Below are 20,140 nucleotides of genomic sequence, written 5' to 3'. Positions count from 1 at the left end.
ATAAAAACAACAATAAGAGGAAGTTTAGACGTTTGCTATCTCTACTTGGCCACCATGAAGGTGGCCCCCATAAGGCAAAGGAGATAGTGGGGGCTATGTGGAGATAGTGGACGCTCTCATTATGGACGGTCACCATACTGCACCTACCTGACCGTGACACGCTCGGAATGTATACGGATATCATATTCTTGGGATAAATAAATAAAGAAATGGAGATATGTTACATAAATAGCAATTTCCAAAATAAGCATCACCTCGGCATGAACGGAAAAAGCACAGCGCAGAGGGGCCGCTGCGAGTTAAATGGATTCATACCAAACGCGGAAGCTAATTGTGCTTCATGCGCGGGATGGGGCTTAAAGCAAATTGATTGGAATTAAAGGGATCTTTGTTGGGCTGATTGTGCGGTTCTCTGCCGCTCGCCGGGAGCTTTGGGAGGAAGCCGACAGCTTTTTGGCTGCTGGCGGAAATCAAATATAGATCCGCGCATGCTGAGTAGCTGTAAACTGCAAATGAGAGACGCGATGTTCAATCGCAGTCGCGTTGGAATATTGAATAGACTTTCACCAGGCATTCTAACCAACCCAGTGATATGGCCCTGCACAATGCATAGTTCATGTGCAGGGATTTCTACCAATTCATCTCCCTGGTCAAAATATGCATTATACAGGGCGAGGCTAACCGTTCTTGCTGGGCTGCTGTATTAAACTACAAGAAGATGAAGTCTTTAGATGCAGTCGACACCCTTTGTTGGATGCAGAGTCCCAAGGACCTCCAAAAGGACCTCTGAGATACTTCCGAGGTCCCAAAGGTTATGTGACATGTATAATAAAAGGCATGACAGTCGGCTGAAGACTCGATCCACCGACAAACTAAGGGTAAAGTAAATGTATTTGCACAAAATATACAAAATGACTTACGTTATAGTTTGTTAAAAAAAAACAACCTTTTACCCCCCAAAAAACATAAAAAGCAATGGAAAGGCCCCAGGACTTATAGTATTCCGACCTTATAGTTATAACCTCACCAGGTTTGGGGCTCTTGAGATTCCCATCGGCCCCAGACTAGAAGGTAGGCATTAAAAACTACGATGCAAAGTCGGACATATTCATGGATCACTCGATCCGATTGTAAGCTTGCGAGCCGAGACCCCTTTACCCAACATGTCGGTTTATCTGTCTATTCCGCTTGAGTGTATGGATCATAAGAAGCAACGCGTAAACTGTTGGCGCTGTATAAATAAAAGAAAATAATAATAATCCAATATTTTCCCCCAAGAATTTGGGGTGCGTGATACGATCCGGCTGCCTGAAGCCTCCACAAAGCCAGGTTGGCGCGGACCGACGACTTTCTTAAGGATATTAACCCCTGAGAATTCACGAAAGCAACTGCTTCATAACTTGACTCGCTAGTGTGTCATACCCTATGAAAGTCTTGGTTTCCATAGTAACGCGTATCTTTCGCACCCTAAAATACAGTGATTCAGCCCACTGCAGTCTACATCGGAATGATTAAACCCCGCTGATCCGTATTATAAGGAGAAGGTCAGAAACGGGCTAATTCTAATTTTCTGCATTTATGGACAGAACAGCTAGAGACACCCCAAAGAATGGTATTATTTGTAAATTATTTGCGTTTAATATCAAGTTCTGTCACCAACGTCGCTTTAGGGCTGTAAGTTCTGCCCCGGGTTATTTTCAAGGACATGTTATTACAGGAAACATTAGCCCTTTTTTTTAGTGCCGTTTCCGCCACTGGAAGGGTTAAAAGCAAAACAGTAATGCAAGGTTCGTTATAGAAGGGATTTAAGGTTTTTTGTTTGTTTTAGAATAGAAAGAGAGAAATGGCATTTTAAGGCAGATACGACAGCTGAGAACAGACGCCATCAGAGCCACGAGTTCTCCTCGCTCGGGACTTCACTAGTTCTCTCTCATCACACCTACAAGACTGCCTACTGCCCTGTCTCTTTAGAAAAACAAAAGCTATAGGGTGTCTCGGCTCCGTGTGGGACCTCAGCGAGCCCCACCTTAGAAGAGTAATGGAGGCTCTTTAAACGCAAAAGTAAATGAGCTAAAATGGTAACGTTCACCTTGTATGTATTCTCAGGTCAAATGATAGGCATGAAACGCGGATACTGTGCCCTAGTCAACAGAAGCCTGTCTTTCTGGGCTAGTCCAGACCACAATATTATACCCAATTTTCCTATGTTTACCATTTTATCGCTATAGTTTTTCTACTTCCTATACAGCGATTGGGGTTATTACTGTATACAGCGCTGGGGGGTATTACTGCATACAGCGCTGGGGGGTTATTGCTGTATACAGCGATGGGGGTTATTACTGTATACAGCGCTGGGGGGGGTTATTACTGCATATAGCGCTGGGGGGTTATTGCTGTATACAGCGCTGGGGGTAATACTGTATACAGCTCAGGGGGGGTATTACTGCATACAGCGCTGGGGGTTATTGCTGTATACAGCGCTGGGTGTAATACTGTATACAGCTCAGGGGGGGTATTACTGTATACAGCTCAGGGGGGGTATTACTGCATACAGCGCTGGGGGGTTATTGCTGTATACAGCGCTGGGGGTAATACTGTATACAGCTCAGGGGGCGTATTACTGTATACAGCTCAGGGGGGGTATTACTGTATACAGCGCTGGGGGTTATATTACTGTATACAGCGCTGGGGGGTTATATTACTGTATACAGCGCTGGGGGTTATATTACTGTATACAGCGCTGGGGGTTATATTACTGTATACAGCGCTGGGGGTTATATTACTGTATACAGTGCTGGGGGGTATTGCTGTATACAGCTCAGGGGGGGTATTACTGTATACAGCGCTGGGGGTTATATTACTGTATACAGTGCTGGGGGGTATTACTGTATACAGCTCAGGGGGGGTATTACTGTATACAGCGCTGGGGGTTCTATTACTGTATACAGCGCTGGGGGGGTGATATTACTGTATACAGCGCTGGGGGTTATATTACTGTATACAGCGCTGGGGTTATATTACTGTATACAGTGCTGGGGGGTATTACTGTATACAGCTCAGGGGGGGTATTACTGTATACAGCGCTGGGGGTTATATTACTGTATACAGCGCTGTTACAATCGAGGAGAATAAAATTCCATGGAACTTCACCTTTAATATTTTTTCCGCAGCACTGCAAATAACTCTCGTAAATCGTATTTAATGTCGGGATCTCTCACATAGATGTCAAGATTTTCACCGTGTCTTGTAAGTGAAGCTTGACTCATTGTTACCATAGAAACCACAGGGCAAGCCGTGCAATTACCCCAGTGGTAAGGCTTTTCCACACAAAGGCTTCAAATCATGACCCCCTCCCCAGCGTTAACGCTTTCACTGCTGTAACCTACGATACAACCGTGTTTCAAGCAATGAGAGGAGCTGTACCACCAACAGGGCTTACTATTAAGGGTGCCCATCCAAACCACATTAATAATAATAATAACGTGCCAAATCATGCTGGGGGGCGAAAGAGAATATTTTGCCTGCGTTGTATAACCCATACCTCTTAAGAGTCCCATTTTTAGTGGGACAGTCCTGATTCTCACATACTGCATTATTGAGAGACAAGCCCAGCCATACCTGTAGAACATTTTAAAATGAAACGGGTACAAATATAAAGACCACACACAACATATATATTAGATTTGTGCACTTTGGGAAAGGTTGGGCACGCCGATGACGTTCCAGTTTATGATGGGTGCCGTCTCCTATTATTAAAATCCTTCAGAAGACTTGAGTCAGCGAGTAGCTCTTCGAGGAGTACGGAAAGAGACGGCACACTCCCAAATATATAAAAGACAGGCACCTACCCGCCAAAACAATACGCTTCACCTTACTCTTCTGAATTTATTATGTATTAAAGTATTATCTGTGGCAGAAGAATGAGACACAGACCTCCAGGGCCAGTCCTGCTGGCCTGGTGAAGGGGCCGCCATGATGTTCTTTCTGATGTGCAAAGGCGCGTTCAACCTAAAGCGCTAGAAAAATCGAGGAATTTCAGGGCTCAGATCTATCCATTGCTTACCCCTCTGGCACTGAAAGGGTCAAAGCTTAACACTTCGCTGAGGATTTTCATATCCCAGGAACCACATGGATACCATACAGCAACGCAATCGTTCCAAGCACAAAACAAAGTGAGAACCCAGCAAATACTACTCAAAAACCATGAGGCATAAACATCAGGGACTCCGTCACACTCTACGGCCACAAAATACCCACCACTACGTCAAAGTACCCCAAGTTTGGAGAGCCCTATCTAATGTCACCATGTTGCTTATCAAGGAGCGGAATCAGTGGGACTGTCTGCATTTTTAACCTGCATAAACATGGGGTACTTTGATGCGGTGGCGGACGAAAGCAATATACGGTCAAAGAGTGTGACGGAATCCCCAACGTTTATGCTTCACATAGTTTTTTTCTGTTTGGGATCCGCTGAATTCTTCCTTTATTTTGTGTATTTATTACCCGTTATTCTAGCAGCAACCCGCAAATCTGAATCATAATTATTGGACTGAACACACCGGTGGTCAAAGAAACGGTTTTGCCGCTAACCAATATCCAGCCCTGACGTCTCCCATCTGCAGACCCTGCAAGCAGAGGGTTAGTCTGGCTGTTCCCGATGTATATATTGTTGGCTGTGCTCTGTAAACACATTACACAGAGTTAGCGTACTGGATTGTAAAACGTTTTAGGTTTAATCCTCCCTTGACGATAAATAATGCCGTGCCTCAGGGTGGTCCGGCTAGCCCAAGCTTATTGTATCCAACTACACTAAAAAAAAAAAGAGTCTGAAAGGTCGCAATCCAACTGTACTCTGCCTCACAGGATCATCCACCCTGGCATCGTTCCTTGCTGGATTTCAATCAATGAAAGTTTGAGAGCTGGTTTACAGGGACCCCCGGGAACCTCGTAACCCTCTCACAGGTTTCTATTTGGCGAGACATTTGATCTCATATTTTTCATTATACTCCTATTGTTAAATGAGAGATCAACAGATCACCGGTTTGTGAACTACTACTACTACCATGGGGCTTTGGCCACATCCTGAAGGAAAACGAGCGTGTTCTACTCTACATGAGCTCCAAGGCAGTTATAGTTCATCATGGCCCTACCTGTTGGCCAGTCCTGCCTTAAGACATGTATGCAGACATTGCTGCATCGGTAAGATTATGATGGGGGGGCAGCATTCTAGAATAGAGTTCTGAGTAACTGGACCATCCCAACTGTTGCTATGGTGATAAGCCCTTTTCTCAAACTTTGTACTGGAATCACTTTTTATATATAAGTCCCGCACCCCTAAGGTAAAACGTCTCAACTGCAAAGCTAATGTTAATTCTAAGCAGCCTTTAGATGTCTGGTTGGATTGACTACTCAAACACAAGATTATTTTATTGTTTCAGTGCTTCTCACCTTAGGGGTAACACTATCATTCACTATGCCGGGTACTTGCTTCAGGTCGAAAGATTATTGTCTGCCGAGAACAGCCTTCTTGGTTTAATTCATCTTACAGATGCTTAACGCTTGAAACCCTAGTCTCCCGGTCTATTCAGAGCTCTTTAAAGAGCTGCTCTCTCTCTCTCTCTCTCTCCCTCTCCCTCTCCCTCTCTCTCTCCATATCTTTCAACTTCTGTTCCAGGGAATACATGAAGATCTTCCTTCCAGTAAATGTCAGGGCACGGAAGGAAAACAAATGACAGCGAGCCGTTCATGTAACAAAGAGCACAGCTTTCTCTCTCTGTATATTAAAAAGGTTTGACTGTTGCCTAGAAGACGGTAACCAATACAACATATATCAAAGAACCTTCGATTTGTTGTTACGTAAAAGGTCACAAGGCTTCTGTAGGCTCTGGTTTATGTTCTACTTAACCACAAGTTCACTGGAAAGACGCATCTCACCATTATATTTCTTAAAGGTGTAGGTTGACACACCCCACAAGTTCTATTAATATTTTTTTTCTATTTTACATTAACGCTCCGTTAATATTCTACAGATACACTTAACAATGGGTCTTTTGAAGGGCTATGGTGGCTACAGCTTTGGGGAAGTCAGGCCCATGTGGACAATCTCTAGTTCCTAAGCTGGTCAACATGCTGTTGGGCGTTAAAGAAAAATAATCAAACCCGTCAAAGTTTAGCTGCTCAATGGAAGTTATGGGATTTCTGGTAGGACTTCGCAAGGGAATATATTTCAGTGAGAAAGATCACTTTTGATCAGTGGCTGCACTTACTATAGCTGGTCGAGTACAAGACGATCCTGCAGACATGGGAACATTTTGACAGCAGATAAGAACCATTTGGCCTATTAGACTGTTAGTAATGTGAGTGATTATCACAACAGGGCTTCCTCGACATCATACACTAGAGCATATAGGCAAATTATTAACTTTTTTTTTTCTGGGGTGTTAATAGGGTTATTCTTCCTTGTGTATGTTGAACTGCTGGAAATACATAAAACCCCCTTTCCAGGGTTCCTTTGAGAATATAGAAGACTGCTTGTGCATTTTTCATATGGACAAATGGATCTATTCAGGGGTAGTTTGCAGGAGAGTTGTGTTTCAGCTCCTTGACTTCACTAAACATCATGAAGGGCCAACCACAATGAGCCTCTGCTGCAGGAAGGGGTTAGTGTGCCCTGTATAATGTATGGTTAACTCAGTGAGATTTATTTAGTCTCCACATCTATTCTATAACACAGTGTGCCTTCTTGAAGGAGAAACCTGCCAGTGTTAGCCCTGAAGACTGATGTGAGGGGGCCATTTAGTGAATAAACCTCAACCTGTAAGGTCTGCACGCTGAAGAACTAAACCCAAAAGGGCAAAGTGACATGGGATGCTTAGCCAGTGAGAAGAATATTATCTTCCTGAATCTACAGGTCAGCTATGAGGCTAAGCTACTGATTGTCCAGAAAAAAAGATGAAAGATTATTATAAAATAACTTAATATTCCCAAAAGTAGAGAACTTTTCAACCTCTGATATATTTAGGAGGTAAAAAGGTAAATAATACAAGCCTTTCACTCATGGAATCACAGCTGGAAAACATTTAGAAAGAGAAACCAATCCTCTTAAAAGCCCAAGCAGCTGTTGTCCTGTAACAAGTATCCGCGGCACGCATCAGGAGCTGCTGTGTTGCAACACGCAGTCTATTAAATTCTGAACATACTAAACTGAACTCACTCGATCGGAACATATCAACCCCCTGTCTATCGGACACGTGGCTTCTCTACAAGGATACAAAATCCCGCAAAGGCTTTTATCCCAACTTTAGGTGTAAAACATGGATGCTTTTAGCTTAACTAAACATGAAAGCCACCCAGTGCTTGCTTTACAGTAGGAGTTATTGATTTGAGGGATACTTAGTTTAAAGATAAGGGACTATTTTATCCGACTATTTTTACCCTGGCATGACGTTCTCTCCCTCGGCCTGCGGCCTAAACCAAAAAACAATTGTCATCAATTTAATGGGGGGGGTATGGAGAGACCTGAAAAAAAGTTCAAAGATGGCTGTTCTTGCAGTATGCCCATAAAGCGGGTTTCCAAACTGCTTATTTTAATCCGTGAACACCACTAGATTATACCTCCCCAACCTCCACCCCTTGGTGAATCAGGACTCCAAGGGCCTACTTCTGCATGCGCATAAGAATTCACCATCGTCCTGGTCCCGTATACCATTGAGCCCTGTCCCGAAAAGCTTGGAGGGACAGCGGGATAAAATAAGTTCACTGGCAATTTAAACACTACGTGATTCAGTTGCTCGACAGCTGCCTCCTGACATCGAGAAGAGCTTGTGTTTGTAGTACCAACTCATGATGGAACCAAAAGCAGTGCCATCATGGTAACAGGACGGTACATGGGAACAGGTAAGGGGCCTAGAAAGTCTTCTGATGAAGAAGCAATTAAATTAATACACAGTAATGCGTTCTAATAGGAATAGATACAATATTAAGAAATTTGACATTTTCACTTTATGATCCTGTGGGGGAAAAAATGACGTTTGCATTTATGTCTGTAATGGAATTTTCAGAGAATGCTGTAATTTGAGTATTTATAGATTCTCTAGATGCTTAGAACATAATAAGCACGCCTGCCAGAGTTTTTTTAACGGCATTCCATGTTATTTTACATCAGGGGACAGAAATGTGCAGTTTTTAGATGCTTGATCTTAAACCAAGCCCAACGCAACATTCCTTTTTACGGAAACAACTGGAAGAATATTAATGCCGTTATTCACTGGACTAAAAGAATTTCGCTTTCAACAGAAATAAGCAAAATTGAGAGTCTGGTAAAAAGAAAAAAAAAAAGATGGGGGAAAAAAAAAAAGTCTAGTCACACTGATTCATTTAATGATGATGTCATGATGGACTAAGCAATATATGGCCATATAGAGACATATACAAGATTTATTCTTCAGATACGTGCTTTTACGTAGTATCCGCTAAGTCTTTTTAAAAAGTTTCTTCTCAACCAATGTAAATTTATAGATTTTTGGGGGATTATTTGGAATGACTAATTTATGGCTTTACAATTGTATAAACGTTATAATTTATTCATTCATAGGACACGTGGTCACGCGTTTAGAATAGAAGAAAGGAGATTTAGTATTTCTATTGGATTCTGTACAGACGTTTAAACGGCAGCTGGATGAATACTTGCAAAATCATAATATTCAGGGGTATAATTTTTAAAATTATGGGGAAACAGCTTGATCCAAGGAGAGATCTGACAGCCATTCTGGAGTCAAGAAGGATTTTTGTTTCCCTAGTTTGTTGCAAAATTGGGAAGAGCTACAAACCGGATTTCTTTTTGCCTTCTTTTGGGTCGACGGCAATTAACAGATGTGGGAAAGGCTGGATTTGATGGACGCAGGTCTTTTTTCAGCCTATGTAATTTATGTACTCTAAGAAGCGCTACATAAATTGTTAATATATACATTCCTTTTTATACAAACACTCAATTCAGATTCTACGTTGAGAAAAGGTGAAGTCTGACTCATTGCCAATTAAAAAGAAAAAAAGACCAACGCTTCTTCTTAACAAAACATTGCTATCGCTTCTGTTGTGCCAATTACTACTAAAAAGGGTGTGGGAAATACACACAGCTAATTGCTAGCAAAAATGTTCCTTTTTTATGGAAAAACAAGAGTTTTCTTAAAAGTGATACAGTCGCCAACAACCAAGCCAATGTTTGGTTTGATACAGATGACACTATTTGGCATTTAGAGCTCCGACTCACAAGTGTCCCACTTAAACATCGGCGCATATAGTAATGTACATGTTTACCCAAACCTATAAGCATGTTTAGAGAAACATTCACCTGCGTTCCAGAACATGACATCTATATGCAAATCTATGTGTGTTTACGAGGGACCTTCCGGCAAAAGAAGTGTTACTGTGCAGCTATGGAACATTAAGCCATCAGCATCGTGCAGGACTAGACGGATAACGTTATCAGCAATACACGGCGTATCAGAGCCCAGACAGAAGCGGCGACTAACTGCAAAAGCAAAAAGCTTCAACGCCGCTTATAAGGGAAAATTCCCTTTCCAGTGAAAAAGTATTGTTAGAACGAAGCATGAAGTTATCAGGCCTGCTTCTGGCCCCCCGTTCCCTCCAACACAACCAGCCATACTTAATAACCGAGCATACGGAGTCTGTACAGAAGAAACAAATGCATCAGAAGGCCGTTTAAATGTATTTTTGGGATCGGGGAGCCAGACTGTGAAGCAACCTGAAGCTGAGTCACCGTAACATAATTTAACATGGATTGAAATATCCAGCGCTTTGTGCCGAGATCGTTTTACTACACCTGTCAGCGGCGAGCCGAGCCTTGGGTTTAGGTTTAGGGTTGTTTTGTGATTAGAGGGATTCTCTTTTCGGTCGGGCCATAGCTTTCCAAGGAGTTAGTAATTAGAAGCAGGGTTAGTCCCTTCTACACTTGCGGGTGAAGCTGATCATAGGCCGGAAGGAAAAGGGGTTTCATGGGCCATACTATCTGCTAAAACGGGCCGTATAATCCCTCTAATATTAAATTTAGTTTTCGGGACTAGCGATCAGTACGAATGAGCTCTAAGCATTTATTGACCGTTTTTTTCAGGGTGTTATTCACTACCTGAACGGATTTGAGGTTAGAATTTTAATTATTAAATTTAGCTTTTTAGGTCTCAGGCTTTTTTCTAGTCTATAAACCCGACACACAGTCAACATAAGGAAAGTCTGTATGGATCCTTGCGAGGGACAACAATACTAAAAGCGTTGTAATCAGCTTCAAGCGTCTAACGTCTGTCAGACATAACAGTGATACGGCAACCCTGGGATTATCACACATTTTGAAGCTAACAAAACAAACTAACAATGTGTGAGCCTCAGTCTTTGGTCCTCTATCCTGTCCTAAGAGTATTTAACAAACTGAAATAAAGGCAATTTTCAGTTTCATAAATTGTGATCGCCCGTCAAGCTGACAGCCAAACATCAAACTCACACAAAGCCCAGAAAACATACATCTGACTGCCACATAACTTACCTGCTGAAACATGTGCGACTTCACAAATGCGCTATATATATATATATATATATATATATATACACACACACACACACACATATATATTATAGTATTTCTGTCTGTGCGCTAAACAATTCGGCTCGCGTGAGGTATGGCAATATTTTGGCGGCAGATGCTGTCAGATCTGTAGCGTTTGCCGTCGTACTCTCATTAGGAAATCACTTACAGTTTATTCCTCTATAACACTGCCCGGCACAGACGGAGCTGAAGCCGCACCTAATAGTTACAGCAAATGCATTAGTCACAGTGGAAACATTTATCGGGTGATAACCGGTCCCAGACGGGTTGGGTGCATCATATAATATACGCCAAACCCAGAGACCTGCACGATAGCTGGGCAACTTGGTTTCGATTTGCATTAGAAATGGGCAACCCCGATGAGTTTCTAATGCAAAAGGGGTTTAGCCGGTGCTTCTCCACTTTTCTCTCTAGGATTTTAATCAAATAACGCGCCCCAAACTACCCCATCATAACATCAGCTTATACTTGAAACTCATGTTTCCTTCACATCGTCTTTTCCACCCAACTCCTTAAACACCCAGCCCACCTAAATAAAGCGTATCTCATGGTCTCAACTTGAACCCCCCCCCCTTATCCCCCATATCTTCTACCAAACACCATCTTGCCTCAAGCTACTTGCAAGAAAAGGTTGGCAACCATTTTAGCAGCCCTGCAGGCAAGTTTCTTGATTTGTCTTATTTCGGGGACATTGTTTCTTTTTTGCCAAATGTTTTTACGTTTCAAAACATATTCTTCCCCTCCTGATACCCCCGCCCTTTCTTTATATTGCTCCCTTCTGTTATAAATCTCTTTCCTCCTTCCGCCATTCCTGGTCCAACTTTCTGCAAGCCGCCATCTTGCCACAGGCTCTAACCCACCAAACCGTCTGTCCGTTTACTTTATAGATGTAATTTTGGGTCCGGCTACCACTGACACCTAACTACTCCATCAGATTACTATCGCTCCGTCTTTTCCTCAATTACCCATAAAAATCCTTTTGGACTGTAAGCCCACCAGCATGGCCCTCCCAGCAGGGAAGTGCCATAAAGCTAGATTAGGACGTTATGGGCAGCTCCTGTTTTATCTGTATGTGCAAGTGGATCTTGGTTAAGTATTTGTTAACTACTCCCTATTTATTTCTAGCCCTGGAATATGCAATAAATTACGACAGGGAACACACACACATACATACATACATTATATATATATATATATATATATATATATATATATATATATTATAGACACACATACTAGGCATTTAATTGCTTACAAATCATGTGTACATCTGGGCTGAAAATTATTTCTATTTCCAGTCTCCATTCCGCGTTGGTTGAACGGCGGATGTGTAGCAACACAGGAGGCATGAATGAAGGCCTTCCGCAAACTAAAGTATAAATCTATTTACAAAACCAAGAGCTAATTTGATGAATTTATCCTGTGTAAAAAGACCAATTTATATCTGAAAGTGACTTCTACAAAAAAAAACCAATAATTTAACATAAGGAGCAAGACGCCGGCAAGGCCACAGACCACCGGTTCACAAATATTGTAGCATTACTTGGTCTCCATGGAAAGAGGGTAATTTGGAAAAGCATAGAAGAGCTGGTTAGATTTGTGGTTTTTAAAACAAGCAAATGCCTCACAAGAGAACAAAACTGTATTTATTGTATATATTACATATATTGACATATCCAGTTTTGTACTTTTTAAATTCTAGTTTTGTTTTTTTTTTTTTCGTTTTTTTATATTTTTCGGCATACTTTACCAGAAGGACAGGAATACACATTTGTTTGCTTGTAGACATTTGCTTTTTTTTTTTATTGCAGATTCTACAAATGCAAGAAAGACTGAAGTATTCAGTGTTCAGGCCAATTTTCTTAAAAAAATAAATCTAAACTAAAAAACATAAAAAGCTTTGATTTGATATATTCTATTTACAAATATACAAATCATTTTATGACAGTATACGTCACATTAGACTTCAAAATTGTTCCTAAAAATCAAAGTTTCATGACATGCAATGTTTTCCGTAAGGATGTTAATAGCCATTTTAGGATGCACACATTATATTCATTGGTTTTATAAGCAGAGCATGCGTGGATTCAAGGTGCCAAACACAATCCAAGCCACGTGATACACAGACATTAGACAAATTGAATTTACCGTCCAAATCCAAGGATTAATGGTCATTTTTGTTTCCCACCATATACTTACACTATTTCTTGCAGTGCTGTGGACTTTTTCTTTTTGATACCAGAGGAATATCAATGTGTTTATGACACCAGGGCAGGTGTACGGATGGCTGTGGTTTGCCTACAAATACAGACATCCTCGAGCCAACCACCCTGTGCTTTATTGGGCATATAGAATTATAGAAATTGGCTACAGGGAGATTATTGTATATTATATATATGCCATTTAAAAAGTGATTTCAAGTGAGTATGAAAGCCGGGTGCAGCAAGACGGTGTCAATAGAAGGAGTCATACAGGCCATGCGGAACGTGGATCAGATTCTACACACCACCCGTGTGCTTGCAGGCATTAGGGCATTTTACACGAAATAAAGACAGGCAACTCAAACCTTGCAACACTTTATTTGTTAGTATTTAATTGGGGTGCCCCTAGCAGACCACATACCGGAGCTGCTGAAACAAAAACACGTGCGTTGTGATGTGATAGAGACGCTGGGTTGTGAGACAAGTTTTTCTTTTGTTTTTATATATGTGTGTGTGTGTGCGCGCATAAACCAGAAAATCCAAAAGCTCCAATACCTAATGGGTTATGAGTATGTGGTATTATTTGTGAGGCCCTTAATATGTGTTAAAGTAAAAGGGTCGACATTCATCCTACAGGTCAGAAACACCATAGTTGTAGGAAGTCCAGTCTGCTTCCTCAAGTAGCAGAGTGTGTTGGAGATGGAAGTTTTGGGATATAAACATTAAAATGAGGACACAAATAAAGAAATCTTACTTGCAATTTTATTTAAAGAGGTACTTAAGACTGTATAATCAGTTAACGCCTGTCCAGTCTACTTACAAAAACTATAAGAGCTTTCTGCCAGGGGCAAATGTCAAATAACAGTCCGAAAATGTTTTTTTTTTTTTTTTTTTCTTCTTTTCTGGACCGAACAAGCTGGAATCTTCAATGTTCAATAAAACTAACATTGAAGCGCCAAGTTCAGAAAGTCTTGCATGCTAGGCCTAGAGAGCAAATACAAAATATGTATAGGACTACACTTTATATACATGGACAGCGGACGTTTTAAATACAAATCTCAATGTTTAAAGGAAAATTGCAAATAAGATTACTCTTTACATTCAAGTTAGTCTTGAATGGTCCTCTAACACAGTTGTCGATAGAGTTGCAGGAAGGATAATCTGAACCGGGTCGCCTTTGCATATAAGAAGCAGGGCTTCACTTACAAACTGGTGAATTGCGATGCTTTGCGTTCAGAGCGCTACACAGAGCCTAGAAGGTCACATCTCCAGTAACAGAGCACTGGATAGTTCATGTGGCGGTGTGAAATCTTGCTTCAACTCACCGTTTAAGTAAATTCAGCCCTTTAACAGTTTGAATACAGAAGCGTCAGCCGTTGCAGATTACATGAAATCGCAAAGATTTAGAGCGAAAAGCATAGCTTGGATTTTCTAGAATTACCCAAATTCACACAGACGCAAGAATGCTACAAGGTGCCATCGAGGAGAATGCACTACAAACATCAGCATTTATTCAGATCCAACTTTTAGCAAAATGACAACAAAAAACAACGATATATAAAAAAAAATGTGTCTTATATCTTGCTCAGTTGAATTACACAAGTTTTCTTTAACAGCTGTCAAAAAAATGTTTTTACTTTGTGTGCCAGCTCTACAAGCACAGCTAAAAATCACATCTTGAAATCAGAAATGCTTTATCCTTCCACTTCTAGAAGATGAAACACTTGGACTTAAAAAAATGGTTTGCTGGGATAGTTGGATTTGTAGCAAATTGGACAGTTAACACTTTTCAACAAAATGAAGAAAAAAAAAAACAAACCCATGCGGTTAGTGAACACTTTGTTCAACCACTAATGGAAAATAATAATCACAGCTCACCTCTTTAATCCTTTTACTGCCAGAGTCATATGTAATACAATGTGCTACAGAAACCCTCTGGCAATCAGAAGGTTAATTTAAAAAGTGCATACAAGAGATTTAGGGTATTAAGACGAGGAAAAAAAAATAAAAAAAAAAGTCCTATGAACGTGGTCCCAAAACAGAACTGAGAGTGTATGAAATACTAGAAACTCGACGAGCCTCTATTAAATATGTCTTAGATCAACATACAATAAAACTGTGAAAAGTTCTTTTGAAATCTTCAAAAGTGTTTGATATTCCACAAATGGTGCTTGTTTTTAGGTTAATATTTCTGAGACATGCGTGCGTTGAATTTACTTGTTATCCAAGCGTAGCAGCTGCTCCTTACCATTTACTGTCAAGGATTTTAACTGACCGTCTTCTTCAATTTCAACTCGTTCTTGCCCGTTCTCCACAATTCTACAGATGCCAAAAAAATAATAATAATCATGAGATATGGATATAAAGCATGAGCCTAAATGCACTGAAGGCGCCTTTAGTAGCTGGAAATCGTTCTGGCAGTATCAATCAGTCTGAACTTTTTCCTTGTAAAAGATTTCTAGGAATACATATAAAACATTCCTAACTTTAGCTTTATGCCCAGCAAACCCCACATCTTCCATTACCTGTCAGCTCTCTCAACTGTTCTAAGTTTATTATAATAATAGTGCTGGTCTGAAAAGCATGAGGCCCACGGCAATAAGAATTTGAGTTCCTACAGCCCCTTCCATGCAGACATTAAGTATTTGTCCTGCTAAAATATTACAATCTGTAAGAATAAATATTATCCCCTGTTTCAGACCGCATAGAACACATATATAGATAGGAGTGCGTTGCTGCATCAGTCTGCATTATCCCACGTTTGTCTGTCTACACTAGTGTTTAATAGGATGGCCTGCTGACTCGGAATAACATGTGCTTACAAGCTCTCAAGCTCTTTCAATGTCTATGAAAGCAAATGATTTGGTAAACGAACAAAATACTCATTCCCGGTAGTGTTAAATGTATGGCGCAGTGATATTTTATACACCAGAATTGACAGGTGTGGACTTGGTCACAGTATTGCTTGATATCATTCCTGTTGCACAGGACAGGAGTGCAGAACTGCCTAAAAATTGTGCTTGCTCTCAAAGCAAATTAAAAAGTAACGCAGGACAAGCAATAAAGAGGATACGTGCAAAGTGGTGCATGCAGTAAGACTTGTGTGCAATGTTTCAGGTTGCAGGACGGCAGTGCACCTCCCAATCAAAGGGGGGGGGGGATTATGAAAGAAAAAAACCAAAACCATTCCAATCTAATTACCACAAAGACTAAACGTCAGGTCAGAATTAAAGTTGCCAGCTGTTTACTTTTTTGGCAATTCAGAGATTATTGCAGGCAATATCATGGGTGGATCCACTGCTTGGCTAGCGAGCGACAATTATCATCCGCCTCACCAGATCTATGGCATAGGTCATGACAAAGAATGGGTGAAGTATACTATGATGGATGTAACGTTAAGTATTCATGTAGCATACTACTACATAGTACTAAATACCACAGGCAAAATAGAACCATCGAAAGTGCTTGGGCGTAAGAGAAATTAAAAACTGGGTATAAATTGGCCACTGATATAAAAAAAATATATAATACCCTCAGCCAGACTGAGTATGTAGAGAAAGTAGAAGAGACATGGAATACTATGTGTTCATATCGCACATTTCAGATATAAAGCACAGCATCTTGTTAACTTCATATCCTTACCTCTTCGTAGTGACTTTCTTGCCGTTAATTATTTTAGTTGAGGTCGATACAGACTTGAAGTTCCCCATCCCGGATCCGCCAAATGACGACGATGAAAATGAAGTGAAACCACCATGCCCGAAAGAACCAAACGAAGAAGTAAAACCTTTCATGAAGATTATCAAACACAAAAACACACATTAGGACATTCAGAGACAAGAGAATTGTTGAAAAACTAAATATACCAACAAGTTATCGTTTTATATAGCACCATCATATTCTGCAGCACTGTACAGTTATTCAGATTTATATTCTCCTGCAAACCACAAGCATGCTAGTATGTATCCGGGTGACATGCTTTGCCCCCAGAGTCCTTTCATCAAGGCCATACTTTAATCCTATGCCAAGCCCAAAGGAAGTTTTAACACTTACTGCGGTCTACCTGCATCGCTCTACACTTTCTTATAATGTTTGCTACAGGTATAAAACTGCAGCCAAATATTTGTCATCAAGAAGTTGTGATGTATTAACCCTTGAGTGTCCAAGGGGTACGAGAAATGTATATGGCATAGAGTCCTAACTCACGTGCGCGTAGAAGCAAGTTTTGTTTCTGTACCTGTATCAAATGGAGAGAAGCCGCCACCACCAAAGCTAGGGAATCCCCCGAATGTAGAGAAAAAAGAGCCTCCAGGTCTATTCCTGCTACCTCTGTGCCCTCTTCTGTTACCGAAGAAGTCATCAAATGGATCTTCTGCTGGAATATAAAAACATATTATGAGTTCTAAGATCGGTGAAGAAAAAAACAAAACACAAAAAAAAAAAACAAAAAAAAAAAAAAAAAAAAAAGCACAACTCTGGTTCTATCGTGAAGTTGAAAGTTAATTCATTTAGCAATTGCGCAATAATTAAAACCGGATGACAGCATCTGAAACCATGCTTTTAAGCAGTCAAAACAGAACACTATTCTTCACAGACAAACACGAAGTTCATGTATTTTACTTCATAGGACTTGGATTCAGGGAGGTCAGGGGGAAAAATACTTTACCAAATAAATCAAATGAAAATGGATCTCTGCCTCCAAAAAATTCCCTGAAGACATCGTCGGGGCTTCGGAATGTGAATCCAAACTCAAATGGATGATCATAGTGGCTTCCACCTAAACGGGGAAGAAGCGGTAAGATTATCACTGGTGAAACACTCAAAAAACAGTATTACATCATAAAACGGGGAGGGAATCCTGCTAGGGGAAAGTAATAAATTAGTAAAAACTTAACATGAGGAAGGAAAAATAGGGTTGACACTTACCCCCTCCACCACCACCACCAGTTAATCCTTCTTTTCCATATTTATCGTAAATATCTCTCTTTTTAGCTGCAATCAAAAAGAAAAATGGTTATATTTTATTTATTCCATTTAAGAACACAATTTTACTTGGTTTTATTACCGAAACGTTGGCTTTGTTTTAGCAGATGAAATTTAGCCCTGCTGGAGTCGGTTCAATGTGGTTATTTTTGGCCCTCCTTGCTAGCCGGCATGACAAGCCCTGGATATTAATAGTCTGGCACCTCTCTAAGTGGGGAAGGGCAGATCGATCAAAACAATAAAAACATGGCATATGATCTGCTGCTCTATTATTTGGTTTGGTGACAAGTGCGAGCTCTTTATACCGACAAAGACCTAAAAACTATTGCAGGACAAATGTAAACAGTGCAAAAAGTGTAAGATTACATCAAAAGAAAGTTCTCTAAAGTAAATGCACACAGCACTGATGGTTTCTGTTTTACTTGATAAATAAGGATTCCATTGTACAAAATTAGGAGTAAGGGAAGCCTAAAAACCGTTTCTGTTGAAAGTGCGAGACCGGCTTATGTATATACTACATCTTCTGCTCAACAATCTGCCTGCAGACTTTACTCCAAGCCAGCTTTCACAAGGTCATGAATAGTTTTGTTTCTAAGAACTAAACTAAAACAGTAAGATTTTGTGTGAAAAATAGCAGTGATGTTGCGGCTCCCTGCTGTGTTTGTATCACACTGTACTCTGCACAAAAATTGACTTTATTCATTCAAAAACAGAGCCAACATTTCAGCCACAAATGGTCTTTACCAGGGCTAGCAACAACACGGGCCTTACAAAACATTGGCCCTTTAATAAATCAATACCGTTTTGATTTATAAGCGCACGTGGTTACCTTTCCTATGTGATTTTGTCCTCTGGGAACAAATCACCTACCTGATGAGCCTTCGGAGTGAGTCTGATTCAGGTGTGCACATATTTTACTTTGACATGTTAATAAGGCAGGTCAGTGGCAGATAGCATAAGATGTAGCAATTAGAGATGGACGGTGTGCTTCCCGCTCACGCAGGCTGAAAGAGTCATGAAAATGATGCGCGGAACACACGACACTACTTACAATCCGACAGGATTTCATAGGCTTCAGCGACTTCTTTAAACCGCCGCTCTGCTTCCTCCTTGTTGTCTGGATTTTTATCCGGGTGCCACTTCAGAGCCAACTTGCGGTATCTGCAATGGGGAAATGAACCAGAAAAACTACGTAAGACTCCAAGCGTCCTGAAATGTGAAAACGGAAACATCAACTTGAAGATTATCACTCTTACGCCATGCATGCAAATTTTCGATACTTACGCTTTTTTGATATCCTCTTGTGAGGCATTCCTGTGAACTCCCAAGATGTCATAATACTCCACCATGATTCAAGTAGTTTTGTCCAAAAAATGTGAAAATCAGTAACCTGTTAAGAGTTGAAGACATATGTAAAAACTACAGATGTTAAATACATAAAATATTCCCAAGACCCAGGGCTAAGGAGCAGATTTTCAGGGTCACAGTCTGGAACAGACTCATCCCTATTCTACATCGCTACGATCGAATCCAAGACTTCCAAACTAGTGTTTTTGCTGCCAGTATGCCACGTTTGATATCCCTGCTTAAATACAGGTACCCAAAAGTGTATTTTTAAGTAATGACAAGTCAAGGTTTCAATATTACAGTCATTTGGTCAACACACCTGACAAGTTAACTACACAGAATATTTCAGGAGCCTGCGGACATTTAAATCCCCTCTGTATAACACTAGCTTAGCTGAGAAGACATTTATAACGATTTGCTCTGTAATGACACAAAGTGGGCTCTCCCCAGGGGAAGTGGGAGTAGGGGAAGCTTTTAAACGTCACACACACTCTTCTGCAATTTTATTTTTTTAACCCCTTAAGGACAATGTGCGGTCCCAAAACCCATTGGAAACAATGCATTTTGAGCCCGTACATGTACGGGCTTTGTCATTTAGGGGTTTAAACTACCACGACCTGTAAACTAAGATAATATCTGGATGGCAGATAAAGTACACCAAGCGAGAAAACATTAGCAGATCTGTCATCTTATACCCCCCCACCATCTCTCTGGCAGCAACTGGCTTTGACGAGGTGTTTCTTGCATAAAGAGACAGTATAGGACTGATTTTTATTACATTACATGCTGTAGATTAGAGCATACATTGCTTAGAGTCAAGAAACCAGACCTCTGTCTTCTCCTCAAGCTCTATTCACCTATAACGCCACCAGGAAGCATTAGTATGTAGATGTCTTGCACATGCTCAGTAGAACTCCCATGAAGCAGCAGCCAATCGCATATACGCTAGCAAAATAGCAGCGCTAGGAACATTTAGTTACAAAACTGTTACTGT

The 20,140-nt window shown here is 40.7% G+C and overlaps 1 protein-coding gene across 9 annotated transcripts in view; it reads right to left on the bottom strand.

Moving 5' to 3' along the window:
- DNAJB6 (DnaJ heat shock protein family (Hsp40) member B6) overlaps nt 1-20,140 on the bottom strand; it is a 261,352-nt gene that overhangs the window by 10,782 nt on the left and 230,430 nt on the right. For 3 of the 9 annotated variants that reach the window (XM_053467716.1, XM_053467718.1, XM_053467719.1), the window contains exons 2-8: nt 19,084-19,189; nt 18,851-18,960; nt 17,743-17,808; nt 17,483-17,593; nt 17,054-17,191; nt 16,459-16,603; nt 15,065-15,135 (exon numbers count right to left, since the gene is read on the bottom strand). In XM_053467716.1, the coding sequence (XP_053323691.1) occupies nt 15,065-15,135; nt 16,459-16,603; nt 17,054-17,191; nt 17,483-17,593; nt 17,743-17,808; nt 18,851-18,960; nt 19,084-19,148 (706 nt within the window). In that variant the 5' untranslated portion in view covers nt 19,149-19,189. Of the gene's footprint in view, nt 1-14,305; nt 15,136-16,458; nt 16,604-17,053; nt 17,192-17,482; nt 17,594-17,738; nt 17,809-18,850; nt 18,961-19,083; nt 19,192-20,140 lie in introns of those variants that run through there. The other 6 variants (XM_053467720.1, XM_053467722.1, XM_053467723.1 and 3 more) reach the window with 6 other exon arrangements.

The sequence above is a fragment of the Spea bombifrons genome, chromosome 5 (assembly GCF_027358695.1).
Source record: "Spea bombifrons isolate aSpeBom1 chromosome 5, aSpeBom1.2.pri, whole genome shotgun sequence".
Taxonomy (NCBI): domain Eukaryota; kingdom Metazoa; phylum Chordata; class Amphibia; order Anura; family Pelobatidae; genus Spea; species Spea bombifrons.
Note: the sequence above shows the minus strand (reverse complement) of the source record. Positions and strands in the feature narration are given on the sequence as shown.